General features: G+C 48.4%; 1 protein-coding gene across 50 annotated transcripts in view; it reads left to right on the top strand.

Moving 5' to 3' along the window:
- The window catches only part of SORBS1 (sorbin and SH3 domain containing 1), a 208,052-nt gene that overhangs the window by 109,253 nt on the left and 73,820 nt on the right, over positions 1-24,979 (top strand). For 27 of the 50 annotated variants that reach the window (XM_064488240.1, XM_064488246.1, XM_064488256.1 and 24 more), the window contains 5 exons: positions 7,965-7,991; positions 8,118-8,230; positions 14,049-14,411; positions 17,996-18,140; positions 21,914-21,943. In XM_064488240.1, the coding sequence (XP_064344310.1) occupies positions 7,965-7,991; positions 8,118-8,230; positions 14,049-14,411; positions 17,996-18,140; positions 21,914-21,943 (678 nt within the window). The remainder of the gene's footprint in view (positions 1-7,964; positions 7,992-8,117; positions 8,231-14,048; positions 14,412-17,995; positions 18,141-21,913; positions 21,944-24,979) is intronic. The other 23 variants (XM_064488281.1, XM_064488261.1, XM_064488259.1 and 20 more) reach the window with 3 other exon arrangements.

Below are 24,979 nucleotides of genomic sequence, written 5' to 3'. Positions count from 1 at the left end.
CAAGCGGGAAAACCCCTTTGGTACAGTGGAGGAGGGGGTGTTGTGGTAAGACTGAATTATGGAGGATGCAGATGGTCAGGGCCCAGCATCCTGGACACTTTCTTTCTGTCCCAGCCACCTATAACAGGTACCAAGGCAGGTGTCTAGGAACGAGGCCAGACTTGGGTTGAACACCAGCCCTGTTCTGGTAACATCGGTCCCCGTGGAGGGCTCCTTTTCCCTAGGCTCAGGGAAGGCATGGGTGGCCTCCAGCACTCGAGGTTCAAAGGAGCTGCTTGGCTCTACTCCTGAGCCCACACCTGACTCCTGCCCCACTACACTCTCATCTCCAGGAAAGATGGGGCCAAGGAGTGGAGATCAAGTAATTTCTTCTTAAGATTAGCCTAATCCAGCCTCTCTGGGCCTAACTGAGAAGATGCAGCTCCCAAGCTGGAGGACATCTGGGGAAGAGAGAATTCTAAGGGATACTTTAAAGAGAAAGACTGAAACGAAAAATCAATCAATCAATAAATAAAATAAAATTAAAAAAATAAAATAAAATAAAATAAATAAAATTAAATAAAATAAATAAAATAAAATAAAAAAATAAAATAAAATAAAATAAAATAAAATAAATAAAAAAATAAAATAAAATAAAATAAAATAAAATAAACCAACAGCCTGATGGCCCAGAAAAATGACCTATCAACCGATCAACCATCTGGCCCTTCTAACTGTTGAATGGGAGTGGTGAATGGAGGAGAGGGAGCCTTGAGCTCCCCCTGGTGGTTACAGTGTGGCACTACCATAGGACCCCAGCGTTGTTCTTCATCTTGCCGTCTGTAGGCTTGCACTCCAGCAGTGTGCAGTGATTTGAGCACTTTAGGAAGCTCTCTCTAACCTCCAAATATTTCTGTATCTTATAAATTTATAGTAACTAATTTAGATGCAAAAAGATCTTGTTTTAAAATGCATACTCTGAAGAATCAGAGGGTAGCTATCAGTTATTCATACCTTGCAGTAAATTAATCTTTGTAGATTAGTTTCCCCCTGGTAAATGAGACCATTGAGTCCACATCAGCAGACATTCATTCTGCATCATCTAGGTGCCAGGCATCACTGGGAGTCACTGGGAATTGTGATGAGGATAGAGGAAGAGGGAGAAAAATTCTGAGTGTATTCCTTGAGAACAGAAGGCAGTTTGTCCAGCAGGAAGGTCAGGTGTGGGCCCCTAGTCCGCTGCCATGCTTTCTGACGTGGATATGTCACACCTTTGAAGCACATATGAAGTATGAGGGACTTGGGCGAGATGGTTTCCAAGCCTTTCTAGTTCCAAAATGCTCTGTGAACTTGGGATACAAGTTTGGGAATGAACTGAACACAAACAGAATCCTGTCCACTGGGGACAGATTCAGGATTGTACATTAGGGCAGTTTGGGTGGAAAGAACAAGCAGGGTTTGAGTAGAGGGAAAAAGAACACACCAATTAAGCATACAGGCTGGAATGAGTTAACCATGGAGGTGAGGTTAAGAGAGGAAGCGACTCCAGAGGTGAGACATTCAGGACTGGGGATCTTACCCTCCTGGTCGCATCCTGCTGGCTTTTAACTAGGGCGGGTCCATGTGTCTCCCCAGCCCTCCTCTCATCCCAGCCTACTCCCTCAATCTGAGCCTCTGGCCCAACATAACAACCTGCTGGCCCCCATCAGTCTCAAGTCTTGTCCTGGGGCCTTGACCAGCCTCATGAAAACAGTTTTTAATGTATTTACAAGCAGCCACGCCAACCTTGACTGAGAGCCCAGGTGTGAGCCAGGGAGCCCCACTTGGCTCTTGTCAAAGATTGGGCATGCTTCCTGTCACCAGTGTCTTCACAGACAGCTCATGTCCAGTAGCGTCCAGCTCCCTCCTGTATCACCAGAGCCAGCGCCTGTCCCCAGCTGCTCAGTCTCCCTCCTCTCTGCCTTGCTTCCTGGCTTTACCACCTTCTTCCATCCCTGCAAGTCTCCAAGTTGCTAATCATTTGCCTGGACTGGAAGCTCCAGTCTCTCACTACTGCCCAGCACCTGTGTCCTGATTTCTTTCCTTATGTGGCCCCCTAACACCCACATTTCAGAGGTGTCCCCTATTTCCGGTCCTTTCTCCAGCTCCCTCATCCTGTGAGAGGTTGTCTGGTTCTTGAGTCACACAGTCCTCCATCAAGGCTCAGCTCTGCCACTTACTATCTTTATGATGTGGGCAGATTACTCAGCCTTGGAGAGCTCCAGTTTCCCCATCTGTCAGATGGAGATTATCTCAGTAGAGTCGTTGGGATTCAGTAGACTCTTTCACATCAGGATTTAGCACAGAGCCGGGCATGCAGAAGGAGCTCTTTAATGGTAACCATTCTAGTTACTGCAGAGCAGGAGGCCAGTTAAGGATTTGCAGTAATTTCTGTTAGAGGCTATAAGTGTGGGGGCGGTGAGAATGGAGAGGAGAGGGACAGGTGAGAAATGCGTCTGGAAGGGTGAAATGGCAGGGCCGGCGCAGTGTTCCGGACACGGAGAGGTATGACTCCGTGTTGACCAGGAGGCGCCTTCCCCGGTTGACCAGGAGAACAAATGTGGCACTCATGGAGATGAGGGATTTACGAAGGGAGTTGAAAAAGATGTTGAATTCCATTTCTTGATGTGTTGAGTTTCTTGGCAAGATAAGGTCTTCTAGAAGGAAGTGTCTAATAGGCATTTGGAGGTTTGGAGTCCAGGGTGTGGATTTGGGAGCCATCTGCATCCAAGTGAACACTGGGAGGGTGGAGATTATCCCTGAGGTGGAGTGAGAAGCGGAGCTCTGGGAATCGCCCAGTGTACACCCAGCCTCCAGACTCCTGCCCTCCAGTGGTAGCTTGACTCTGGCCCCTGACTACCCTTCTGATCTCTGAATGTAGCCCTTGGTTTTTGGATTAGAACCATCTGGAAAGAAGTGTAGTGGTCTTAGTGATGATCCCCTGTCTCTTATTCCTGTTTCCTGATATCATAGCCTGGCCGGGTCTGGGGATTGGCCCTGCTGGTTCAGAGTGTGACTCCACCTGTGTCCCCAGGTCAGGGTGCTTTTACTCAAGAGGAAACAGGGAGCCTGAACCGGGGGTGGGCGTGACACCAAGCTTCCTGTCTGGTATGGCCCAGAGACCATCAGTCCCTCTGTTTTGACTCACGAGCCAAAACCCAGTTTGACCTTTACACATTATTAATTCTGTGCCAGTTGACTCCAGTCCTTCATGCCTGATTCTTGACTGCAAAGTTAGTTTTGGATGTAAAGATTCTTGGACCTGCAGTCAACTCATTTCCTCACGTTTGCTCTCCAAAAATGGCAATAGCAAAAAGATAAGAAAATTGGCATTAAAACAGGCATTCCATACTCCCATTAACTAAGAGTCTTTTTCATGAGTTCATGTGTGAGAAAAAGGGCCAGATGAGAAGCAGTTGGAGGCGAAAGTCCCCACAAGAGAAGACCCTCACTATGACACCAACTGCAAGGTCCAGGGGTTCCCAAAACCACCCTCAGCTAGAAGGACTCAAGGAACTCGCTGAAAGCTGTTATGCTTAGTTACAGCTTATTACAAGGAGAATATTCAGATTAAAATCAGCTAGAAGAAGAAGTACACAGGGTGGAGTCCGGGGAAGAACCCTGGAGTTGTCATGGTCCTCTCCTGGGAGTTAGCTCCCAGCATCGCTGTGTGACCACATGCCCAGGATGGTGCCAACCAGGAAGGTCATCCAAGCTGTTGTGTCCAGAGTTTTTATTGGGGCTCTATTACATGAGTATTATTCCTGCCCAAAGGGTTCATCTCACTCCCCAGTCCACTAGGAGCTTGAGCTCAAAGCTCCCACCCTCAATCACATTAGTGGTGTGGCGCAAAGACAGTCCTATCAGGATGACACTCCAACGGCTTAGGGATTAACTCCTGGAAGCTAGAGAGCAAAGGCCAGACTTCCTTTCGGGTGAGGATAAATTTCTTACCACACAGCATGAATAGAAATTAAACAAGATGTAGAACACTCTCAGACCCACTTTCAACACTTTTCCTCTGACTCTTGGATACTCAACCATAACACACAAATCTGACTCAATGAAAAGTATCCTAAGATCCCTAGAAGTGATCCGCAAGACAGCCTTCCAACAGACCGGCATGAAATCTGCACAGAATGAGATAAGGGAAAATGTGAGGAAGCTGTGGCCGCAGGCCAGAAAAGATTGTATATAAAGAACAGATGGAAGGAAAGATAAGGCAAAATAAAATTTCCCATGGAAAGGCTCAGTCTCTTCAGGGCTGCAAAACCCATTCAGGATCCAGCTTGCCAAGGCCCTCCTCTGCCTTGGTAACATTTATTGAAGAAGCATTTTGACATTCTCCCTAACCAAGAGTCAATCATTAATGATTATGTAAAATTTCACCTGCCACACTCAGACACACAAGTGGCCCTGGGCTGCTACCAACCTTCAGGGTTCAGAAGACTAGGTAACAGATGGATGATGATGAAATGTCCGAAATGCAGCTCTTTTAAATAAGGAAGAGAAGAATGTTCAGAGAGGTCCTAGGAACTGCCTTTTGTGGGACAAGATAAGAGAACAGTTTTAAAGACTTGGAATGAGAAGAAAAAGTGGGTTGATCTCCGAAGATGTTTTTAAAGCAATTTATCAAATGGCAGTAGTTAACCACTCTGACTTCTTTGTCTAGGGAAATTTTTTTTTACACTTTGGATTCTGCCCTTACTGAAGCACATGCTTTATGCCAGGTACTTCTGCATAGTCCTCATGATTCCAGGGATAGATACAACCTCACTTCACAGGTGGGGCTAAGTCACTTGCTGCAGGACGTGCACTGACAAGCTAGGACTCAAACTAGGCAGTCCGACGCCACGATGGCAGGCCCTCTATGGCACCTAGGGATTTGGAGGAACAAACTCCTTGCAACTTTCCACAAAATATCTATTTGCCGGTGTCACACGAATAGAACCAACCCAACTGAGAACCAAAGAGGGGGCAAAATAATGTGCTCCCCCATCCATGTGCAGAGTTCACGTCCTTTATTGCTTGCCTCTCACTCAGAACCTATTGATAGTGTGTGTAAATCTAATAATTTTGATAGGATGACTTGACAAAGCTGGACTGGGAATAACTTAGGAAGATGAGACAGTAAGAGTGACGGACACAGGGGAGGAAGGAGAACCCTTGTCAGTGTGTCGCCTAGTGTTTGAGGCCTGCGGGTGTGAGGAAGTCTCAGGGCCAGGGATCTGGAAGCAGGCACCAGTGAGTGTTAAAAATGGCCACTTTTAGAACACGTCGCAGACCTGACCTCCGTATGTTCAGCAGCCCTGTGAGGTGTGCATGGGGCAAGGATTCTCTTTCACAGATGAGGAGAGTGAAGTCTAGGGTGACTAACAACTTGTCCTTGGTCGTGTAAGCCAGTATGTTGCACTAATGTAAAACTCAAGTCCTGTAAATTTCCCAGCTATGTGGTTGGGAAGAGAAGACAAATATCTGGGAATTGTCCATAAGGGAGTGGCAGAAATGTGACAGGCAGCCTGCTAAAAGAGTATACAATTGAAACATGTTATAAAAACTTTGTTTTAGAGGGGGAAGAAATTTGCAGAAATGGATGGTTTCCCAGGATGAAGATGCTTTTGAGTATTCATAATATATCAGTGATGATCAAAGTGTGCTTTGCGCGCTGAACCAGCTAGCAGCCTTCATATAACCTGGAGACATGGTAGAAATGCAAATTCTCAGGCCTCTCTCATCTGAGCCAAAAACTCAGGGGGTAGGGCCTGGCAGTGTGTATTTTAACAAGCACCCCCAGTGATTCTGATGCAGCTAGACTACTGTTCATGGATGCAGATCACCTTTTGCCCTGCCTGGCCTTTGCTGACACCCTTTGGCCTCCACCACCTCTGGAATGTAGGCTCTGCTTTGTGACTGATGGTGGGATGGGTGGCTGTGGGTGGTGGACAGAGAGCTACGCTTGATTCTGGAAACCTGTGCCGACTGCTTTGTCGCTTCCTGGCTGTGTGACTTTGGGCAAGTCAGTTGACCTCTCTGTCTCCTCATCCATGAAGTAGCCTGATTACCTGCCTCACAGACTTGTCGTGTACACTGAAATAAATACTAAAAGTCTGCAAAAGGGACTCATAGCGTCTGGCACTTAGGTGTTCAGTAAACATTCCTCAATCTCAACTAGACATCCTGAAAGCCCATCTCTGATCCCTGAGGGACCCACACTGACGTGGAGCTGAGTCTCAGTCCCCTCTTTCTATGGGGTGAGGTAGGAGGAGGCAGCCAGAGAGGAGGAAGTTAAGGGGCTGACTAGATGAGGGGCTGGCAGACTCTGGCACTTGGGCCAGATCTGGCCTATGCTTGCTTTTGCACAGCCTGTTAACTAAGAATGGAGTATATGTATATGTATGTGTGTGAATGTATATATATTTATATATCTATATACATAGATCTATAAGTTTTTTTGGCTTGTGTTTAATTAGACTTGACCTTATGCTTTTAAAAGTGGAATCAATCAGAAGGCAAGGGTAGAGGGAAGGGAATAATTTGCTAATACTTTCCTTGTAAACTCGAACTCCTTGGAGTAAAGCAGGCTTTTATTTACTGTTCACAAGGTTACTTCTGAGTTGCAACAAATCTTCCCTCTCCTCCCCCCTTCAATCTGGGCTGCCACAATCAGACAGAAAGCACGAGGATGCTTTCTTTTGCATCTGGGTTTATATTTATAAGAATTGAAAGAAAAATCAAAGAACATTGTATGCCATGTGAAAATTACATGAAATTCAGATTTCAGTTCCCATAAATAAGGATTTTTTGGAGCCCAGCCTCGCTCACTCACTCAGCATTGTCTGCGGCTGCTTTTGTGCTGCAACAGCAGAGCTGAATAGTTGCAGCTGAGACCATATGGCCCTCAAAGCCCAGAGTATTTACTAACTGGCCCTTTATAGAAAAGGTTTGCTGACCCCTGGGCTATGTGGAAGATGGAGAACAGAGACAAGAGATGATGCAGAAGGTGATGATAAATGACATTTACTGAGCTCTGCTAGGAACTGTGCTAAGCCTTACTCATGCATTACATCATTTAATTCTTATGACAACATGTATGAAAAAAACCAAGTATGAAGCAGGCATATCATTACCCCCATTTGTCAGATGGGAAAACTGAGGCTTATAACTTGCCCAGGGTCACAGCCCATAGGTGGTGGTGAAGCCAGGATTTGAATTGAGGTCCAGCCGCCTTTCCAGCTGAGCTTGTAACCACTGTGCCCTCCTGCCTCGTGGTGCTGGGTGGATCAACTTAGGAAAGGCTTAGGGTCTCTGAGGTGTGCCAGGTGAGGGACAGAGGGCAGGGTGGTAGCTGGCTGAAGGGAGACAGGGGGACCTTGGAGTGTGACGGAAACCCAGGGTGACGAGATTTTGAAATGTTCATGTGGCTCATTTAATGGAAAGAAGAAAGGCAGACAGGGAGAAAAAAAAGCCCTTATCACAGCAGATACCTCTGGGCTTAAATCATGTTCTCCCAGCACCAGCGACTGTGGAAAAAGTGCTTATCGACACCTCCCTCTCCGGGCCTTTTAATTAGCCCAGCCTGCTAATGAGGGAGGTCATTCTGAGCCCACATCAGGCTTAAAGAAGGGGAATGCGAGTTAGTGAGTCGGGACTGGACAGGGGAGTTGTGTGGCCTCGTTGTCTGTAAAATAAGAATGTCAAGAACAATTGTTTCTTCATTACTGTGAATGTGAGCCTTGTGTTTCCAAAGGTCAGCGCCTGTGAGCACATCACGGTTTAGAGTGGGTTCCTATGGTAATTAGGCCATCGTGACTGAGGGCATTTTGTGTCAGGCAATGGGGTGCTGGATTTTCGCCTTTCTGTGCAGCACATGCTTGTTTCCTGCAAATGTAACCATTTCTCTTTTCCCCCTTTTCTTCTTCTTTTCATCCTTTCTGCACCACGCGTAGTTCTGGAGTCAGAGAATTCCTCAGCAGGTATGCTTTCTCTTGCATCCTTTCTGTCCCTGCCTTCCACCCAGAACCCTTAAATTAGAGGGGGAACCAGGGAGTGTTCCTGTGAGTGAGGGGGTTCTTTTTTTTTTTCCCTCCCCTATCTCTCAGATGAGTGGAGGCTTTCTTCCAATGCCGATGCCAATGGAAACGCCCAGCCCTCTTCACTTGCTGCCAAGGGCTACAGAAGCGTGCATCCCAGCCTTCCTTCCGACAAGCCCCAGGTAGGCATGTGCCCAGGGGTGGGTGGGGGGCTGTTCTTGAGTCTGTTAGCTTGCCCTTGTGACTTCCCGCTCGCCCAGCTGGATGCTGGACTAAGCTCTGAGGCGCACTTTTGGCTGACTCCAGAAGAGCCCTGGGAGGACCCGAGTGAGGGAGAAGCTGGGGTCAAGGGAAGCAGGCACATAGGATGAGGTTGGTCTGTACCTGGGCATCCAAAATATAAGCCCAGTATTTCGTAGGTTTGAAACATATGTGGAAATGTTCTGTAAGAGGGAATGCCAAGTCGGAAAAAGGTCTGAGCCTAATACTCAAAAGAGGAGTGCACTCTTGTGTTTGTTCCTTTCATTTGCTGGAGTTGGGGCTGTAAGACTTCCAGCAACTCCATTCTTACAGATTAAGATCAGGTAGCTGTGGCCAGACCCTAACCTGGCAGCCTGGAAGCAGGCAGATGAATGTCAAAGTGGCAGTATGGTGGGGTCTACACTGCCTAGCGCTGCCCTACGGAAGAAAATCCCCGAAGTTGTCCAACTTGGAGCAGGAATAGTTGTGCTTCAGTTTTTCCCTTGAGTTGTTTTCCTCCTCTTTCTTCCTTCCCCGCCCTGTTGCTACTTTGCCATTTTGACAAAAGAAATAGACCCCGTTTTAATTCGGACGATCTGTGAAGAGGGTTTTTACGTAGAGGAGTACCATCCATGGAACAGAGCAGTCTTTTCTTTTAAAAAGAGCAGTGCTGCTCAAAACATGTGGCAGAAATGTGTCCCTTGTGCAGGCCACCTCCCTGCACCTCCATCCTGTGCACATGCTCCCAGAACTCACAAGGAGCCCAGGACTTCCTGGTTCTCAACCCTCCTTCTCCGAGGATCCTCCGGGTTCTGCCCCTGAGGACATAAAATTGCACTGGTCCGTGGAATGACACTGAGTCAGAGATGACGCCTTCCTTCCCCTCCGCAAACCCCCGTGTCCCCAGGCTTAGAGGAGGTTGTAGAATCGTCTGCCTTGTGTGCTGAGGCAGGACCATGGAGCATTGTCACCTCTGCCATGGCCTGCCTCCCTTAGCCACTGCCGTGTGCATGCAGGGCCACTGGTCAGAACCAGGAGCTGTGAAGGTGTCTGGCCTCCTGAAGTCCTTTTAGACTCAGGGAACGTGGGTGGTCAGTGGCCTGGTAAATGACGTGCCGTAGTTTTCCCATTTATAAGACCTTTCCCAGAATCTGCCAATGGCAGACACACGTCCTCCTCAGTTCTCTCAAGAATGGATCCAATTGGCTCTCTATCGTTGTTAGGAAATAATGCTGATTAATTCAAGGCAGATGCAGAAGGACATCCTTTTCCACTGTCAGGGAACTGGCCCGAAGGGTAAGCCACTAATTCCTTGTGGCCTCTGAAGTAGCTCCTCTACGTAGAGAATTTTAACAGCATATGAAGTAAGTAAAAACCCCCTTTAAATACATTTACTTACGGTAACTTTCCTGAGCGTTTGTTGCGTTCAGGTCACCATGTGAAGCGGTGCCCTCCAGGAGTTTGTAAGGGTGAGCTTCCCAATAAGAATGATCATCTTGTAATATCGCCTACGGATAGTGGATGTGTTTTCTTCTCTGTCACTATCAGAGAATTTTCGTTTTACTGGAATGTCTTAAAGGATGCCTGGTAAATTGCTGATGCAGAGATTTGATTCTGAATATTCAGTGTAAAACCGGCCATCCAACTTTTGAGAAGCTTTAGTTACGCATTACCTCTGGGATGTGTTTTCTGAATGCAAAAGTGACTTCTTGTCCTTATCGCCATTGCCGGGGCTGTAAGTATACCCTGGCTCAGACAAGGCCACGGAGGGCTGGGCTGGTGACTGCTGTGGCTTGGTTTCAGATGAGGACAGCTCGCAGACCCCTGCGGGCCCACCATCTCCTCACAAGGACTGAGTTGGAGTCCAGGAGACTCACAGGCCAGCAGGGAATCCATTCTCCTACTGCCCTTCTCTCTCACCTTCAGTGACAGGGAGCAGGGCTTCCCTCTCTGACAGCATCCTCGTGGTGGTCTCGCAGGGAGGCAGGGGCTGGTAGTTTCTGAAACTGCCCACGCTAGGAACATATCAGTTCTTCAAGCAGCCCCACCTTTTCACTGCCCTACCTTCTAAAAAGATAAATGGAATTTCATTAGTACCCACCTAGGGAGAAATGCCAGCTGCCTGTGGGGTCCCCACAATATTTACAATAAAACAGAAAGGAGTTCCTGCCATGTAAAGGGACTGTGCCTACCCTCCTCCTTCTTTAGGGCTAAAAGAAGCCCCAGGACAGGAAGGCCTTGGCTCTGGGTGTGTTATCAACACTCTGGGGAAGTTCTCTCTCCAGGGTCAGAGCCCTGGGAAGACTCAGGCCTGATGTAATGCAGCCCTGACATCTTATATGGCCATAGCCAAATTAAGTTAAAAACTCATTGAAATCAATTTCTATCTTTGGACAAGAAGCAAATCACATGGGGGATGCTTGAGCTCAAAGGAAGAGTAAATCTGAACCTAACTCAAAATTGCCTTTTATTTACCTCCCTGACAACCATTATCAGCTTACCCTCAGTCGCTTTGGTGCATCCTAGTTCAAGTGTTTTGTTTCTAGAGGGCAGCGTTTTAGTCTGTGAACACACTCCAACCTGCAGCCTAAGTTCACTGAAACCAAGAGAGCACGTCTGCAAGGCCTTGCTCCTGACTGCTGAAAATACATTTTGTGTAACTTGAAAACTGAGTTTACCAAGGGACAAGTTATTTACTGTCTCTGGGTTGATCTTCTAGTCCAGACTCATACTTAATTCTCACCTATTCACCCTTGCTAATGTCCCTTCCTCTTTCTGTCTCTACACGCCACAGAAAAATAATAGTAAAATACAAAACAACCCCAAAATAGACCCACACTCTTGCACCTTCCCAGTTTTGGGTCACAATCCATTTACCACTTACCAACCAGACTCTAATAGACTTTACCTGTGCAACTCAGTGGAAGGTGCTGGTTTCCTCCTTGTACTGAGCTATCTTTACAGCAGTGAGGAGAATCTAGGCGTCTCGGCTTAGGCTGCTGTAACAAAATATCAAAGACAGGTGGCTTAATTGACAGACATTTATTTCTCACAGTTCTGGAGGCTGCGAAGTCCAAGATCAAGGTGCCAGCCTGTTGGGTTCCTAGGTAGGGCTCTCTTCCTGGTATGTAGACAGCCACCTTCTCACTGTGTCCTCACCTGGTGGAAAGAGAGCACTCTGGTCTCTCTTCCTCCTCTTACAAGGATGCTAATCCCCTCCCGGAGCCTCACTCTCGTAACCTCGTCTAACTCTAATTACCACCGACAGGCCCTGTGTCCAGGTGCCATCACTTGGGATTAGGGATTCCACTTATGAATTTTGGGGGATACACATCCAGTTCATAACATCAGGAAAATAAACTTTCCTTACAGTCTCATCCCCAGTTGAGCCGTAGGTTGACAGATGGCTGTCCTTAAAATGAGATCATCTGTAGAGTCACCCAATTTCCTGACCTTTGGCCCCACTGAAACCCAAGGAGAAGCTTGGGGCTGTGTTGAGGGAGAGGGAATGAGAAGAGAACTACAGTTTTGTAGCTCTGAGCCTAGAACTAGAGCTTTGGGCTTAACCTGGGAGCCTGAGGCTGACCACCCTCTCCTAGGATTGCCTGTGCCTGGTGGGCTGGCTGGGAATGGGGAACAGGCTGGAATTTGGTAAGCCAGGCACAGTACAATCCAGCCGGCCAATCAAATTCCTCATTGCCTGCTCCCTGTGTTCTGGGTGCATCAAAAATGGGAGACTACGTGCTTTTAATCTCATGCTTGTCTTCCTTCTAATAATGAGTTCCATGGAATTGTTTCCTTCAAGAAAAGAGCACATGTGGCTTCTAACTTCTTAGCGTTCTCTTCTTGGTGAGCTTTAATTTGTTATGCTTGTGGAACTGAGTGCTGACTCGTAGTGATTCAGTTGAGGCTTCTGTTTCCTGTGAACGCAAATAAGGATGATCCTTCCAGTTCCTCGTTTCCTAAGGGAAAAGAAGGATGCACACTCAGGAGTTTCAGTGAACTTAAACTTTTAAAGCTAAAGGCATAAAGAGGAAAAGCTTTGAGGAAAGGTGATGGGAGAAGATTGGGGTCTCAGGGGCTCCCTCCACTGGCACTGGGCCCCTGGGTCCCCTCCTTCAGTCAGGGGTCTCCGAGGGTGGGGGTCAACCCCGGACTGGTGTCCAATTGGCTCAGCACCTGGCTAAGCACTCAGGCTCCCTGGGATGCAAAGGAGAGTGAAGCCTGCCTTTCCAGGTGAGTATAATTCAGCCCTTGGCTTTACCCAGAGGAGAAGTAAGTGAGCCACAAGCTGAGGATTTGCTTGAAAACATATCAAGACTTGTTTTTTACTTCAGATCGTGTTGTGCTGCTGTTTCTAATGGTCGTCCTTCTTTCCATTTCCCCTCCTCTTTCTTTTTATCGTATCTTTAAAATAATACCAAAGGTCCTCTCTCCCCCACGTCGTCCTCCTCGCCCTATGGAGGACCGCTTTGCATGGCAGTCCCCCAGCACCCACAGCCCCTACAAGGACTCCCTCTACCTGAGCTCACCCAAGCCTTATGTCCCGCCCAGCACCCCCAGCCAGCAGAGCCCCTCACGACCCCAGCTGGTCCCTGTCGCCTTGGCAGCCAGATCAGCCCCCAAAGGTGTGCCACATCCCGGGCCCCCGCTTCCGGGTTCCACATTCCCCGGCGCTTCGGCCCAACCCCAGCAGCGCTATGCAGCCGCCAGGACAGTTGAGAGAGAGAATGTGAGCTCTAACCCACGTCATGAGGCAGTTGGGAATAAAAAGGTCAGCAGCTTATATGTACCTTGTTTATCGCACAACATTCGCTGGGTGGCATCGGAAAGCCTCTCCCGTGTTGCACGTGACCCAGCCAAAGGCACTCCCCGGGAAGCTGCAGGCACTCGAGCACCGGCGCCCAGCCTTGTCTCCCGCACCTCCGGCACTGGAAGGCCACCCTCTGCTCCTCCTCCTGACCCTCCCAAGCTATTCTTTGACATCCGTAAAGATGCCGTTAACCGTGGCGGGAGTCCTTCACTGGGGACTCAGTCTCCGTTCCCAGATGCAGTGAGACCACCTGTGCTAGGTCCCCAGGTTACCTCTGATCCCGAAAACCGGAAGAGAAAAGAGCCTTACCTTTTGCAGCCGTGGTGTCCAGCCAAGGCAAGGAACTAGGAATGTTTGTGTGTCTTCTACACCGTCTCTTTCGAAACTCATGCGAGCAGCTCGTTTGTTTTCTGGGCCGCCCCACCCTCCCTTCCTCGTTAATACTGCTGCAGCTTGGGTCCTGAGTTCTCTCTAAACATCTCAGCACAGTCCTCTCCGTCTGCCCCCTCTCTTTTCTGTAAATACGTAAGTATGCTGGAGCGCGGAATCCGTAGACTAATAATACGATGAGATGTTCTGTGTTATGTATGTCTTATAACAAGGTGCCAGAGAAGTTGTATTTACTCCCAGGCTTTCAGGCTCTGCAAGTGGTTTGGGGGTTAAACACAGCCTGCCTGCCTGTTCTGTTCTCTCTTTCTCTCTCTCTAAAGTGTTAAAAGGATTCAAAAATAGATGGATGGAAAGTAAACTTGGATGGGGTTCCCTCTGTGTCATAGAGTGTCAGGAGGCCAGCTGGCTAGCACTGACTGTCTCATGTACTCTGAGGACAGAGCACCAATTAAATGTTTCTCAGAGTACACCACTGCATGTCCACTCTCGACTTTAAATGTGGAATTCCTTCTTCCCTGCCGTACCCCTTTACATAACAACCCCCTTATTTCCTACAGGATGCCACGTCCTCCAGCCCAGCCCAGCCCGAGGTCATAGTTGTCCCTCTCTACCTGGTTAACACTGACAGAGGTCACGAAGGCACTGACAGACCCCCAGCATCTCTGGGGCCACGCGGCCCCCCGGTCCCGGCGACCACCCCCGCCGGCTCACCTCTGGCCTTGCCAACTCTAGATGATTTCATTCCCCCTCACCTGCAGAGGTGGTCCCACCACAGCCAGCCAGCCCGTGCTCCTGGCTCCTTCCCTCCCGCGAGCCAGACGCCACCATCCTTCTCACCACCGCCTCCGCTGGTCCCTCCGGTGCCCGAGGGCCTCCGCAGAGCCTCGGAGCCTGGCCTCAAGGGAGCTGTTTCAAGTACCGTAAGCTTGCTGGATCCCCTCCCTCACAGCTTTCCTGACTGTCTGCTCCCGGCAGTAAAACCACAACAACAACAGCAAAACCAAAAGACCCTTTCTCACTGAAATACTGAGTTCTGAGAGATATGTTGGCTGCCCTGTGCTTGTGTGATGACCAGAACCGTGTTTGCTTTCACTAGAGCATGCCTGCCCTGTGCATTCCGTGGGCCTCTTGTGGCTGTTCACCCGCCTCTCAAGACCCTCTTCCTCTCTGTCCTGTTCCGAATGCACGTCTTCCTGCAGAGCAGACCGCCTCCGTGGCCTTTCCTTTGGCTAGCTGGCCTTTCCTTTGGCTAGCTGCCCCTTCGTAGGCCAGGCAGATGTAATGTGGAGAGCTGAGGAAGGCTGGAGAATTGCCTGGAAAAGCCACCAGCAGGCATGGTGCTAACCGCTTCTCCACCAGGGAGCAGGGAGATTCTAGGGAGGAAAAGATTCACTCTTGTTGATCTTGCAAGTAAGCGAACTCTTTTATATACAGCAATGGCAAGGACTGGGTTTTAAACAGAAAAAGAGCTTAATTGAGTGAATGGTTATAAAAGTTTGGTATAAGTGTTAGCACTGTTGCCTCCAAAGGCAGAAAAATTGCTGGGGCCCCTGCGTAGTGGCTGCCAGGAGCCTTTGTGGCAAAACAGCACCCCAGTGGTCGTGGGAAGTTGGAGCATCTTGATGCTTGAGGTCCTGTCCTGTAAGGGGAAAAGCCCAGCAGCTTTAGAGGAAAGGCTAAGTCAGAGGACTCGGTCTGTTGTCCCCTCGGGAGCCCTGGGAATTGAGAGTGAAAGCAGCTCAGTGTGAGTTGTAAAGTGGAGCTTCCTGGATCTGTCAGGGCTGTAGGGTGCAGCAGGGCTGAGCACATAAAAGTTCCTATTCCGGTGCTCGGAACAGAGAGTGCCCAGTAAACGTTAGCTGTGGTGCCAGGGACTTGCCCTAGCAAACAGGCCAGAGTCCTTCAAATATGAGTAACTGGCTAATCAGCAATCAATCATGAGTACCTCCCATATTCCAGGTATTCTGCTAGATTCTGCGGGCACAAGCGCGAACAGAGGATTTATCTCAGTAGTGAATTACTGCTCAAGATTAGTGTGCATGGGATTGTCTGAGGTTGTACTGCTAGACTTTCTGGTTGAGTGGGTCTGAGGAGGGGCCTAGGGACTGAAACTGGGTAACAGGCATCCTGGGAGACTCTGATGCTGAGAATCTGTGGGCCACGTTTTGAGATGTAGTGACTTAGCGGGTCTTGCAATTGGCTGATGGAACTAAACGTTCATTGACATCCCTCCACGCAAAGAGATATACTTACAAAACTGGCTCAGAGGGCTCATTAAACTGAAGCCCGTCATGCAGAAAGCAGGAAGGAAACTTTTTTTTTTTTTTTTTTTTTTTTGGCTTGTAGCAGAAGTTACTCCCAGGCCACCAGAGCTGAGAAAGGCTACATCCTCTTCTCAAATCATAGATACAGCATGACGCAGTTAGGTGAGGACCTGGCCAGATGTGGCCAGGGGCTTAGATATCCTAGCTTAGAGCTTTTTGCAACTCAGCTCTGTTGAAGAAAATTGCTAGATGGTTCACTGATACCCTCTTCTCACCTCAGCTCAACTTATATGTGACTTTAGATACCACTCTTGTTTTGAAGAGTTCAGGCACAGAGTGTTTCTCTAGAGCAGCGTGTAAAGCAGGTCTTGTTTTCAGTGCACCATCATGAGCAGTGTTCTCGCGTACCCACACTTGGTCATTTATGGGGATCTAGATTTTCATGTTGAGTTTGTTGCAGGTTGCCCAGACAGATCATTTGGGACAGTGTCCTCAATGTCTCAAACCTGCCTGGTCAGCCTGGTACAGACTTCCCAGGAGGGACTTCATTTGGCCCCATAACTTCTGGTTTGGCCCTGGATACAGAGTAAGAGGTGAAAAAGGAAACTGCTTGAGTGACGGTTGTCAAGAGCAGGAGCCCCTGTGGGTGGCGGCCAAGCCACCAGTTGGTATCTGCTCCACCTGCAATGACTGGAGAGTAAGAGGGAAGGAGATTCGTGTTCATTGATCCCGATTCTTTTAGTCAATAGCCATTTTTGTGATGTTCCAGAAATAAGGCTTAAATGCTGGAATAAAATTTGTAAGATGCTTAGTGTTCACTTGCTGCATCCAGGAGTTTATAAAGAGCTGTCTGCCTGATTGCTGTGTGTATCTTGGCAGTTTTCATTGTTATGTCGTTTGTCTTTATTACATCACTTTGAAGGTAAGTTAGGATAAGTGTGAATTGTTTTCCACTTTACAAAAGGAAAAACAGAGATAAGACACTTTTATACAAGATTATATTGTGCCTCTTGAGTCTTGGGACAAGGTTTCATTTACTAAACTGAGCTGCCACTCGTAACTGACAGCTGTGACATTAGGGCACTTTCAGAAGAGGTGGGCTGACCAAACCTGTGTTTTTAAGGAAGCCCCTACTGTGTGTCAGGCACTGTCCCAGCTCCTGACACTCACATCCTCTCTTTCGATGGGCACGTGTTGTCTTGCTGCAGAAATTGTTCAGAAACACCTTTGCTGGTTGATGGCTCCTGTCACTCATGTGGCATTGTGCTAGGTGCAGGGGGAAGAGGTGGGTGGGAGGCGTGGCCCTTGTCCTGCAGGTACGTACAGGGCCAGGGCGGCTGATCTCTGCTGGGGCATACTGACTGCTTTGAGCTCTACTCTTATCTGGAAGGTAATTCTGTCTTGTTTTTCAAACCTTTTAAGAATGACATTCTGGCTTTAGGGTAAATTCCAAAATGGAAACTTTACAAAATTTATAGGTGTGATAGAGGAAGCTGTCTACATATCCTTACTACATTTTGAGGTCTTCATGACTTTAAAAGGCTGGCATTATTCTCATCATGCAGATTATAATGTTAGTATAGTAGTAATTTTATTGGTATTTCAGGCAGAGACCTCAGGATTTTGAAGTTAGGACTTTGACTTCAGAGATCTTTCTCACTCAATACTGGAGTGAAAAAAATGTCACAATGGGACAGGATAATACCCAAATCTCAGAAGCAAGTTGCTAGTAAGTTCAGTGATGTAGATACTAAAAGTAGCTTTCCAAGAGTTCCAATGCTCGTCTCTTTTCTGTTCTTACATCGAAGGCTTCCTGTCTTCATGTTGTCTCATGTTTCTTTAAACAAGTGTACTAAACTTTTCCTGATCTTCCCCCCAATTAAACCAGCTCTTGTCCTCAGATTGCACTGAGAATTGCATGAGTTTTGCATGTTATGCTACTTTGACTTGAATTTGCTTTTTCAGTAACCGGATTGATCCACAGCTATGACCAGGTGAAAATAATGAATGACGTTGCTGAGACCGAGTAACAGTTCACCTTCCTTCTCTCCCCTTACTAATACCAACAAAGAAAATAGATATTGCAGATTAAACTTCTAACTGGAATTGATATGTCTTACTCGTTACATTACTTTTCATAATTAAAGTCCTCATAAAGCTTTAAATCTCTTCTTTTTAAAGAGCATCACCTCCAGGTTTCCTGTAGTTACAGTAAGTGGCCGTGTGTGTTTTCTTTTCAGGACTCAAGTCCCCCACTAAATGAAGTCTCTTTGTCCCACGTTGGAACTGACTCCCAAACCTCTGCACCAGTCAGCAAGCCACCATCTGCCTACCCCTCCACGACGATCGTCAACCCCACCATCGTGCTCCTGCAGCACAACCGAGGTAAGGGTTCTGCGCAGGGCACCCCGCCCCCAGCTCGCTGCAGCCCGCAGAGCTGTTCTGTGACATCTGGGGCGAGAATTCTGCCAATCCACAGAATTTTTCGTAAATCCCGTTCTTCCCTGAGGCCACCTGCCCCAGTTTGCTCGCTGCCACGACCCACAAAGTGGGTCACAGCCGCAGACAGAGGCCCCTGATCGGGGGTGATGTCAGGTCTCTGAACAAGTAAACAGGGGGCGTGTGTGTCCCTGAAGATTCAGTTTTCCTCAGATGGGAGCTCCAAAAAGAAAGGAAAGACTGTGCCTTAATTCCTGTCATGAGGATTCTAGCTGGAGCTGTGCTGGGACGACCCAGGTGCAGTCATACCTCTTTTAAGTGCTGTCCTAAACCCTGTAGTTCTGTGACATGAATTTTCTAGAAAGCAAAAATTTGAGTACCAAAAATTTTAAAAGAAGAAAACCTAGTGGATGGGAAATGTTCTAAAATAGAAAATGTGGTTTTGTATCTCTCAAACGGAAGCTTTTGAACTTTTTCTCAGTGACTCACAGCTTCGTTCTCCCCGGGAGTTGCTGCGCTGGGCCCTTACGCAGGGGCTCCCTCTGGGGACTTGGGGATAGTGTGGCTCTTTGACCCTTACGCTGCGCGGCCCCAGGCAGCTCGGCTGAGGGTTTCTGTGTTTGTTTTCTAGAGTTCCTCTGGCTGCTTCTGGTTGGTTCTTCCCTTTCTCTGAAGGGGCATCTTAGGGGAAACAATGCTTTGAAGTAATAATTGTATATGTTGAGCCTTCTGCTTTAAAATTCCAGAAGGTGGTTCTAGGTCCAAGTTTTCCTTTTTGGAATTCCAGAGAGGAATACACCTCAGAAAAATCCTTTGCAGTGTGACATGTAACATTTTCAGGCTGTTTCCTAGTGTAGAAAGGGCTCTTGAGTCTTAATTCCAGAGAACAGTAGCAGTTTAATTATTTTGTTCAGAGCTCAGAGCTCGGCACCAGATCTTCCTTTTCTTGACTCCCTGCTCCCCTGCTTCACAGTTTCCTTCCCCTCCCCTCCCCTCCCCTCCCCTCCGTATTAACTGGGGTGAGACTGGGAATGGAGTCTATTTCTAATTGTTTTCCATATTAAATGGAGTTTTCTATTTCCTGCCTCTAACTTGAAAAGCAGATGAATGAAACTTTTTCTCACTGGGTCTTCCCACTCAAATCTTAGTTATTTCAGGAATTTTATTTTTCCATTTTGTGTGGCTCCCACATTCATTTTCACCCATCAGTCTGTGTTCTTCAAAAGATAAAAGGGTCCCCCCCCTACACTAATCTGTGTAAGAGCCCCTTCTCCTTGCAGCCGTGCGGTACCCCTTACTGGCAACAGCTTTCTCTGCCCAGAAAGTGTCCATAATGCAGGACAAAGTGAAGTTTTGGTTCTCTGTGAACTTCTTTATGACTCATCTTTTAAAAAAAAAACCCACTCAAAAAGAAGCAAGTTAGTTCCCAGAAGGAAAGGCAGTTTCTCTAAAGATGGGATTTAGTCCCAAGGCCACTTGGTTTTTGGGAAATGCCAAGAAGTGTACTGCCAGCTGCTCCTGGTGACACCTAGTGAGGCATTTTTGGGGCATAGAAATGCCCAGAGCTCCTTTTTGTTTCTTCCCTGAACAAATGAGTTCTTCTTACTTACCCAAATGTCTTTGGTTCTTGCCTTTCTCTTTGGTCCAAGTCCTGCCCTTGGGTTTATACATCAGAATTCTGCAGCATGAATCACATTTCCTTCAGAAAAGGGTTCAAAGTACGTTAGTTTTTTGGCATTAAAAGGTAGCTTCCCATAAAGAGCAAACCGTCTGCTTCCTGAGTGGGGGTGGGAGGCGCGTGCAGGAAGAGTCAAGGATCCCGGCCTCAGATCACTGATCATCAGCGGGCTCTAGGGCAAGTGTTTTTGGCTTCACTTTGGAGTTTACCCAACCCAGCAGCCCTGCTTTGCCTCACAGACAGTACCCGTGAAAACAATTTCTTAACTATTGCAAAGTCTCCTGAGGGAAAGACAACTCTACTCCACTTCTAGAATTCTAGTTTAGTCATCCTAAAAAAGACTCCCTTTTGTTCCTGCCTGGGCTGCCCCAGGGCACAGTGTGACAGTAACCCTGTCTCCCCAAGCCAGCACCCCCAACACACACACACTGCAGACAGACGGAGGCACCCAGCCCCCAGCCTGGCTCTGACAGCTCCAGCCCTCTCTCCAGAGCTTTCTGTCCCACATGTGTTTGAGGGCAGATGGTTTATGATCAGTCTTGGGGGAAGAAGATTTGAATCAGAAAACTCTCAGGACTTAAGGTGCACGGGTGCTCTAGCTCGGAGATTCTGGGTCTTTAATGTGCATAGAAACCTGGGAACCAGATTCAGGAGGCGCTTGGCGGAGAGGCTTAGGGGAGAGGTTCTGCATTTTTTCAGCAAGCTCGCAGGGCATGTCTGTGGAGAACAGGAGCTTCATGGTCGGGTGAGATGATCTGGGGACAACCCTAGGGGTGCTGATTTCTAACTTTGCTGAATAACACTGCTGAAAAACTGCTATGACTTACATTGCACACATCTCTCTCTATGAAAGAGAGGCTGTTCCACACCTCAGAAGTGGGACACAACGTAGTCTTTTCAGTTGAACAAATTTGCCTTTGATTGCTGGGGAAGGCCTTGCCTCTGGCTTGGAGAATAGCCTTTGGGAACGACAGATCCACTGAGCACTTTGACTCCACAGACAAGGAAACTGAGGCTGAGAAATTATGTGATTGGGTAGTGCCATTTGGCAAGTTGCTGGCAGAGCCAAGCCTAGGGCTCTGCCGGGCTCCTGTGGTCCAGCCGGTGCCAGCGTCATCCACGTGCCCGACGTGGACAGGGCCGCTTCCGCCAGCTGTGAGCGCCCCTGTGGCTCTGTTTACTTCTTGCCCTCATTGGTTCTGGAGGGAGGGTGGGGACGCCGCCAAGGAGCATGATGACAGCACCCATGGGCTGGCAAGTGTTCTATTTTTATCGATGTGGCTGCTTTATATTTAGCAGCTATGGAAGGTACAGGTCATTTTTGTGCTTATCCCAAAGCACGTACACACAGAACCCTCTGGAGGAGGTGTTGGCCGCCCCTCTTCCAGAGTGCCCAGGATGGTGGGAAACACATAGCCCTCCAATGTCAAGGAGCCGCAGGGGCCTGGTGGTGAGAGCTGGAAAGAAACCTGGGGAACCCAGGTTCTAGGCACAGCTCTGATTTTCACTGTCTTCTTGGGTAGTTTCTGCCCCCTCTCTGAGGTCTCCCAGCTAGTGCTGACCTACCTGCTAGGGTTACTGCGAAGATTAGAAGTGTTAACACATGAGAAAGCTCTTAAAACAATGTCTAGCATTTAGCAAGCTCTCAGATGATAGCTGCCATGGTGATGATCATATATCCCTCAAAATGTACCGAGACTGGGGTTGTATAAGGTCCTGCTCCTTTAATACCAGGGGAATTGAGGGTCTGCTTCAGTGATCAGATCATCCTAAGACAAGATGTAAACAACCAGAAAACAGTGACAGTTCCCTGAATCCTGGTGCAAATCTAGGGGAAGAGGGACAGGAGACCCCGCACCAGAATGATGAAGCCACATTAATATCCCTGTGTTCAGCTGGACTGTGTAATATTTTAGTGTCTAAGCCCAGAGGATGGAAAGAACGCAGCTTTGGGGACCCTAGTGAGTTATGCCAGGACTTCTTAGTCCTACTGCGTCTGTGGAAACCTCACTTACACTGTGTATTTTTTCTTTCATCACAGAACAGCAGAAGCGACTCAGTAGCCTTTCAGGTAGGTGAGAAATATTTATTTACACATTAACACCTATTCTTGCTAAAGCCATCTTCTGGTCCCCACCTGATGTGTTTGGTCAGTGGGAAGTCTTGTGAGCTCCTCTGATGTGCTGGGAGCTCTGCTTATTGCTGGGCTGCAAGGATGATGAAAATGGGTGTGGTTCCTGCCTCCCCGGAGCTTGCAGGCTGGTGGGGGCAGACCAGTGGCACAGACTAGAAAATGTGTTCCGTGGGACTGTGACAGGTGCCTTGCTGGGTAAGAACAGGCTGTTCTGAATGAGAAGAACAAGGAGCTCTGCTTTGGATGGAGTGCTCCTGGCCAGCTCCAGTGAAGGACCCACCTTCCTATTGCTTCTGTCTCTTCTAGGATGTGCCAGGTCCGGGGCTCGGAAAGGTGGGCACATTTTCTCATTTTTGGGTGACAAACCCAAATGCCAGTGGAGGACCTGGGATGGTGGGCCTAGGTGTGAGAGCTTCCAGACCAGCCGTGCCTGGAAGAGGGCGGGAGAGCACTGCTTCCTGGACTCGATCAGGCACCAGAGTCTTCTGGTCAAAACCTGATTCCCAGGCCACAGCCCCAGAGACTCAGGTTCAGGGATATAGGCGAGAAGCTGCATTTCTGACCAGCTCCCCAGTGATTCTGATGCTCCCCTTTTCACTGACAACATTAGAGCGGCAAGTTTCTTCCACCTCAAGCTGACGATGGTGGAGAGTGGCTGCAAATATAATCAGATATCCAAGCTCACGCCCTGATAAAGTGTGCAGGATTGGGACAGTGCTGGGTGGGGAGGGAACGAACAGGCTGGCCCGGGTGATGAGGGAAGCTAGGAATGGGAATGTTTGGCCATTTTCTTCTGGCTTTCTGTAGCCAGAATCCTGGTTCTCGCACTTACTAATGCTGAGACCTTAGGACTGATGATTTACACTATGGATCACATTTTTTATCTGCCCAAGAGGGGAGTGCCTCCTAGGTCCTGCTTGTAAACAGCTTAGCACTGAGCACTGGCACTCCTAAGAGCCTGGTAGATGTGAGTTACCACTGTCAGTTGATGCCTCCATTGGTTCGCTTGTCATTTTACTGAGTGTCTACTCTGCCAGGCACCGAGCCAGGCTCTGGGGCTGTATCAGGGAACTGTGCTGCTTTCAAGGAGCTTATGGTGTTGTATCATGGCCTGTAACCTTGTTCTGGTAGTGGACTTGTTTGGAGAATCTAAGGAAGGAAGTAGATTCATTCTTAGAAAAAGCCACATGTGTGCAAACATATGGCACATGGATGATTTGCAGACACTCGTGAACTCTGGGGTTAAGAACCTCTGATCTGGTGGTAATAAAGCCACCATTTTTCTGAGCAGCTCCTCCATGATGTCTGTATTCCTTCACCCCCGCTGCTGTCCTTGTGATCCAAGGAGAGCCAGTGTGGAGGACATGGGGTTGTCACAGCCTCTCAGCTGTATCAGGACTTGGCCGCAGGACCAGGACAGCCTGTGGTTGAGCTCAAGGTGCCCTTTGCTGCCCCTCCTGGAGCTGCCACACTTCAGCCCACTTCACTCCCTGGCCCCAGCCCAGGCTGCTGAGAACCGGGTGGCTCTGAAAAGTAGCCCCTGCAGGCGCCTGCCTGCCTTTGGGAGTTTGAAAAGGCATCAACACAAGTTAGGGGACCCAGAGTTTGGTCAGGGTTTTTCCTTCTTATACTAGCTGTTGATCCCTGGTTAAGTGACTTCACTTCTCTAAGCCAGTTTCCTCGTGTGGGAAATGGGCCTGGTAACCCTCTCCCCTGCCTCAAAGAGACGCCGTAGGGGGTCCCGCGCAACGGGAAGGGGGGGTGTGCTTTGCACACTGGAAGGTGCTATGTGCGTGTCAGAGCTGCTCCATCGTGCTGGCAGGCTCAGGCCACCTTCTCTGCTCTAAAATAAGCCCAGTACTTCCACCTTTTTTATTTTAGGACAGATCCACTAATGAATGTTGTTTGATACAGTGAGACATATAAAGTAGGTGCTCACTAAATGTAGCTTTGTTTAAAAAGAAAAAGCACCGTCTTGTTCAGAAGCTCCTGAAGGAGAGAGGGCTGGCGGGGCTGGTGCTCCAGTCTGTGCCCTGGAGGAAGTGAAAGAGGCTTTGCCCATCGCACCGGCGATGTGGGACCAGGACCACCGGCCTCCCTCCCCTTACCAGGTTTTGTCTTGACCTCTGTGAGGCTTCATGCTCACTGAGATTTCTCCAGGGATGAGACCCACATAGGATTTGGCCTCATGAAGCTCCTGGTCCCCTTGGGTGGACAGACAGGAAAACAGGATAAGGGCTGGGACAGAGGGGCCAGCATAGGTGTAGAGAGCGCGCCCCTCGCTTCCCCCTAGTGCAGTGTAAGCATGACTGCTGTCCTCAGTCACAAAGCTTTGGGTGTGAAGAAAAGAGACACTTTCCCACCTCCCACAAACACAGATGCCCCGTCCAGGTTGTCAGCAGCATCCTTAATTTAGTGGCCCTTTCCAGGACCTTCCTGTTTAAAGCACAGTGTGAAACCAGCAGGAACTGTTCCCGGATGTCGTGTGAGGATCAGTATTTGCCTAGTGAGAAATAACAGCAAGGCTTCATTATAATCCAGTGTCAAAGGATGGCCCTGTCACCTGCGCGGTACAATGAAGTGTTACTTTGGTTTTCTGCTATATAAAGAAACATTTTTTCTTTAGAGGTTGCAATTCAGCCTTCTGTATTTTGAAATCCACTCAGTCATGAATCACATGATTACAGGCCTCTAAATTAAAACAATTCAGGGCTAATTTTTGTAGCTCAAAAGGACTCTGGCAGCTTGGGAACAAATCCATGGACTGTCAGCCTGAGTTTGCAGTTAAGTGATTGTTGCTAGAGTCACCTGCCCTAACAATTTCTTACAAATTACTCTGGGTCTGGAAACGCAGAGATTGGCATATCTGTGATCTTCCTCTTAAGAGATGACGGTACAGAGTGAGGACTGTGAGCCACTCTCAGCACCAGGTCAGGTGGCTTGAAATCAGCCTCACCTGCTGCTGCTTGATCA

Source organism: Camelus dromedarius, chromosome 8, assembly GCF_036321535.1.
Source record: "Camelus dromedarius isolate mCamDro1 chromosome 8, mCamDro1.pat, whole genome shotgun sequence".
Lineage (NCBI taxonomy): Eukaryota > Metazoa > Chordata > Mammalia > Artiodactyla > Camelidae > Camelus > Camelus dromedarius.
The sequence above is the reverse complement of the archived record's forward strand: the minus strand, read 5'-3'. Positions and strand labels throughout refer to the sequence as shown.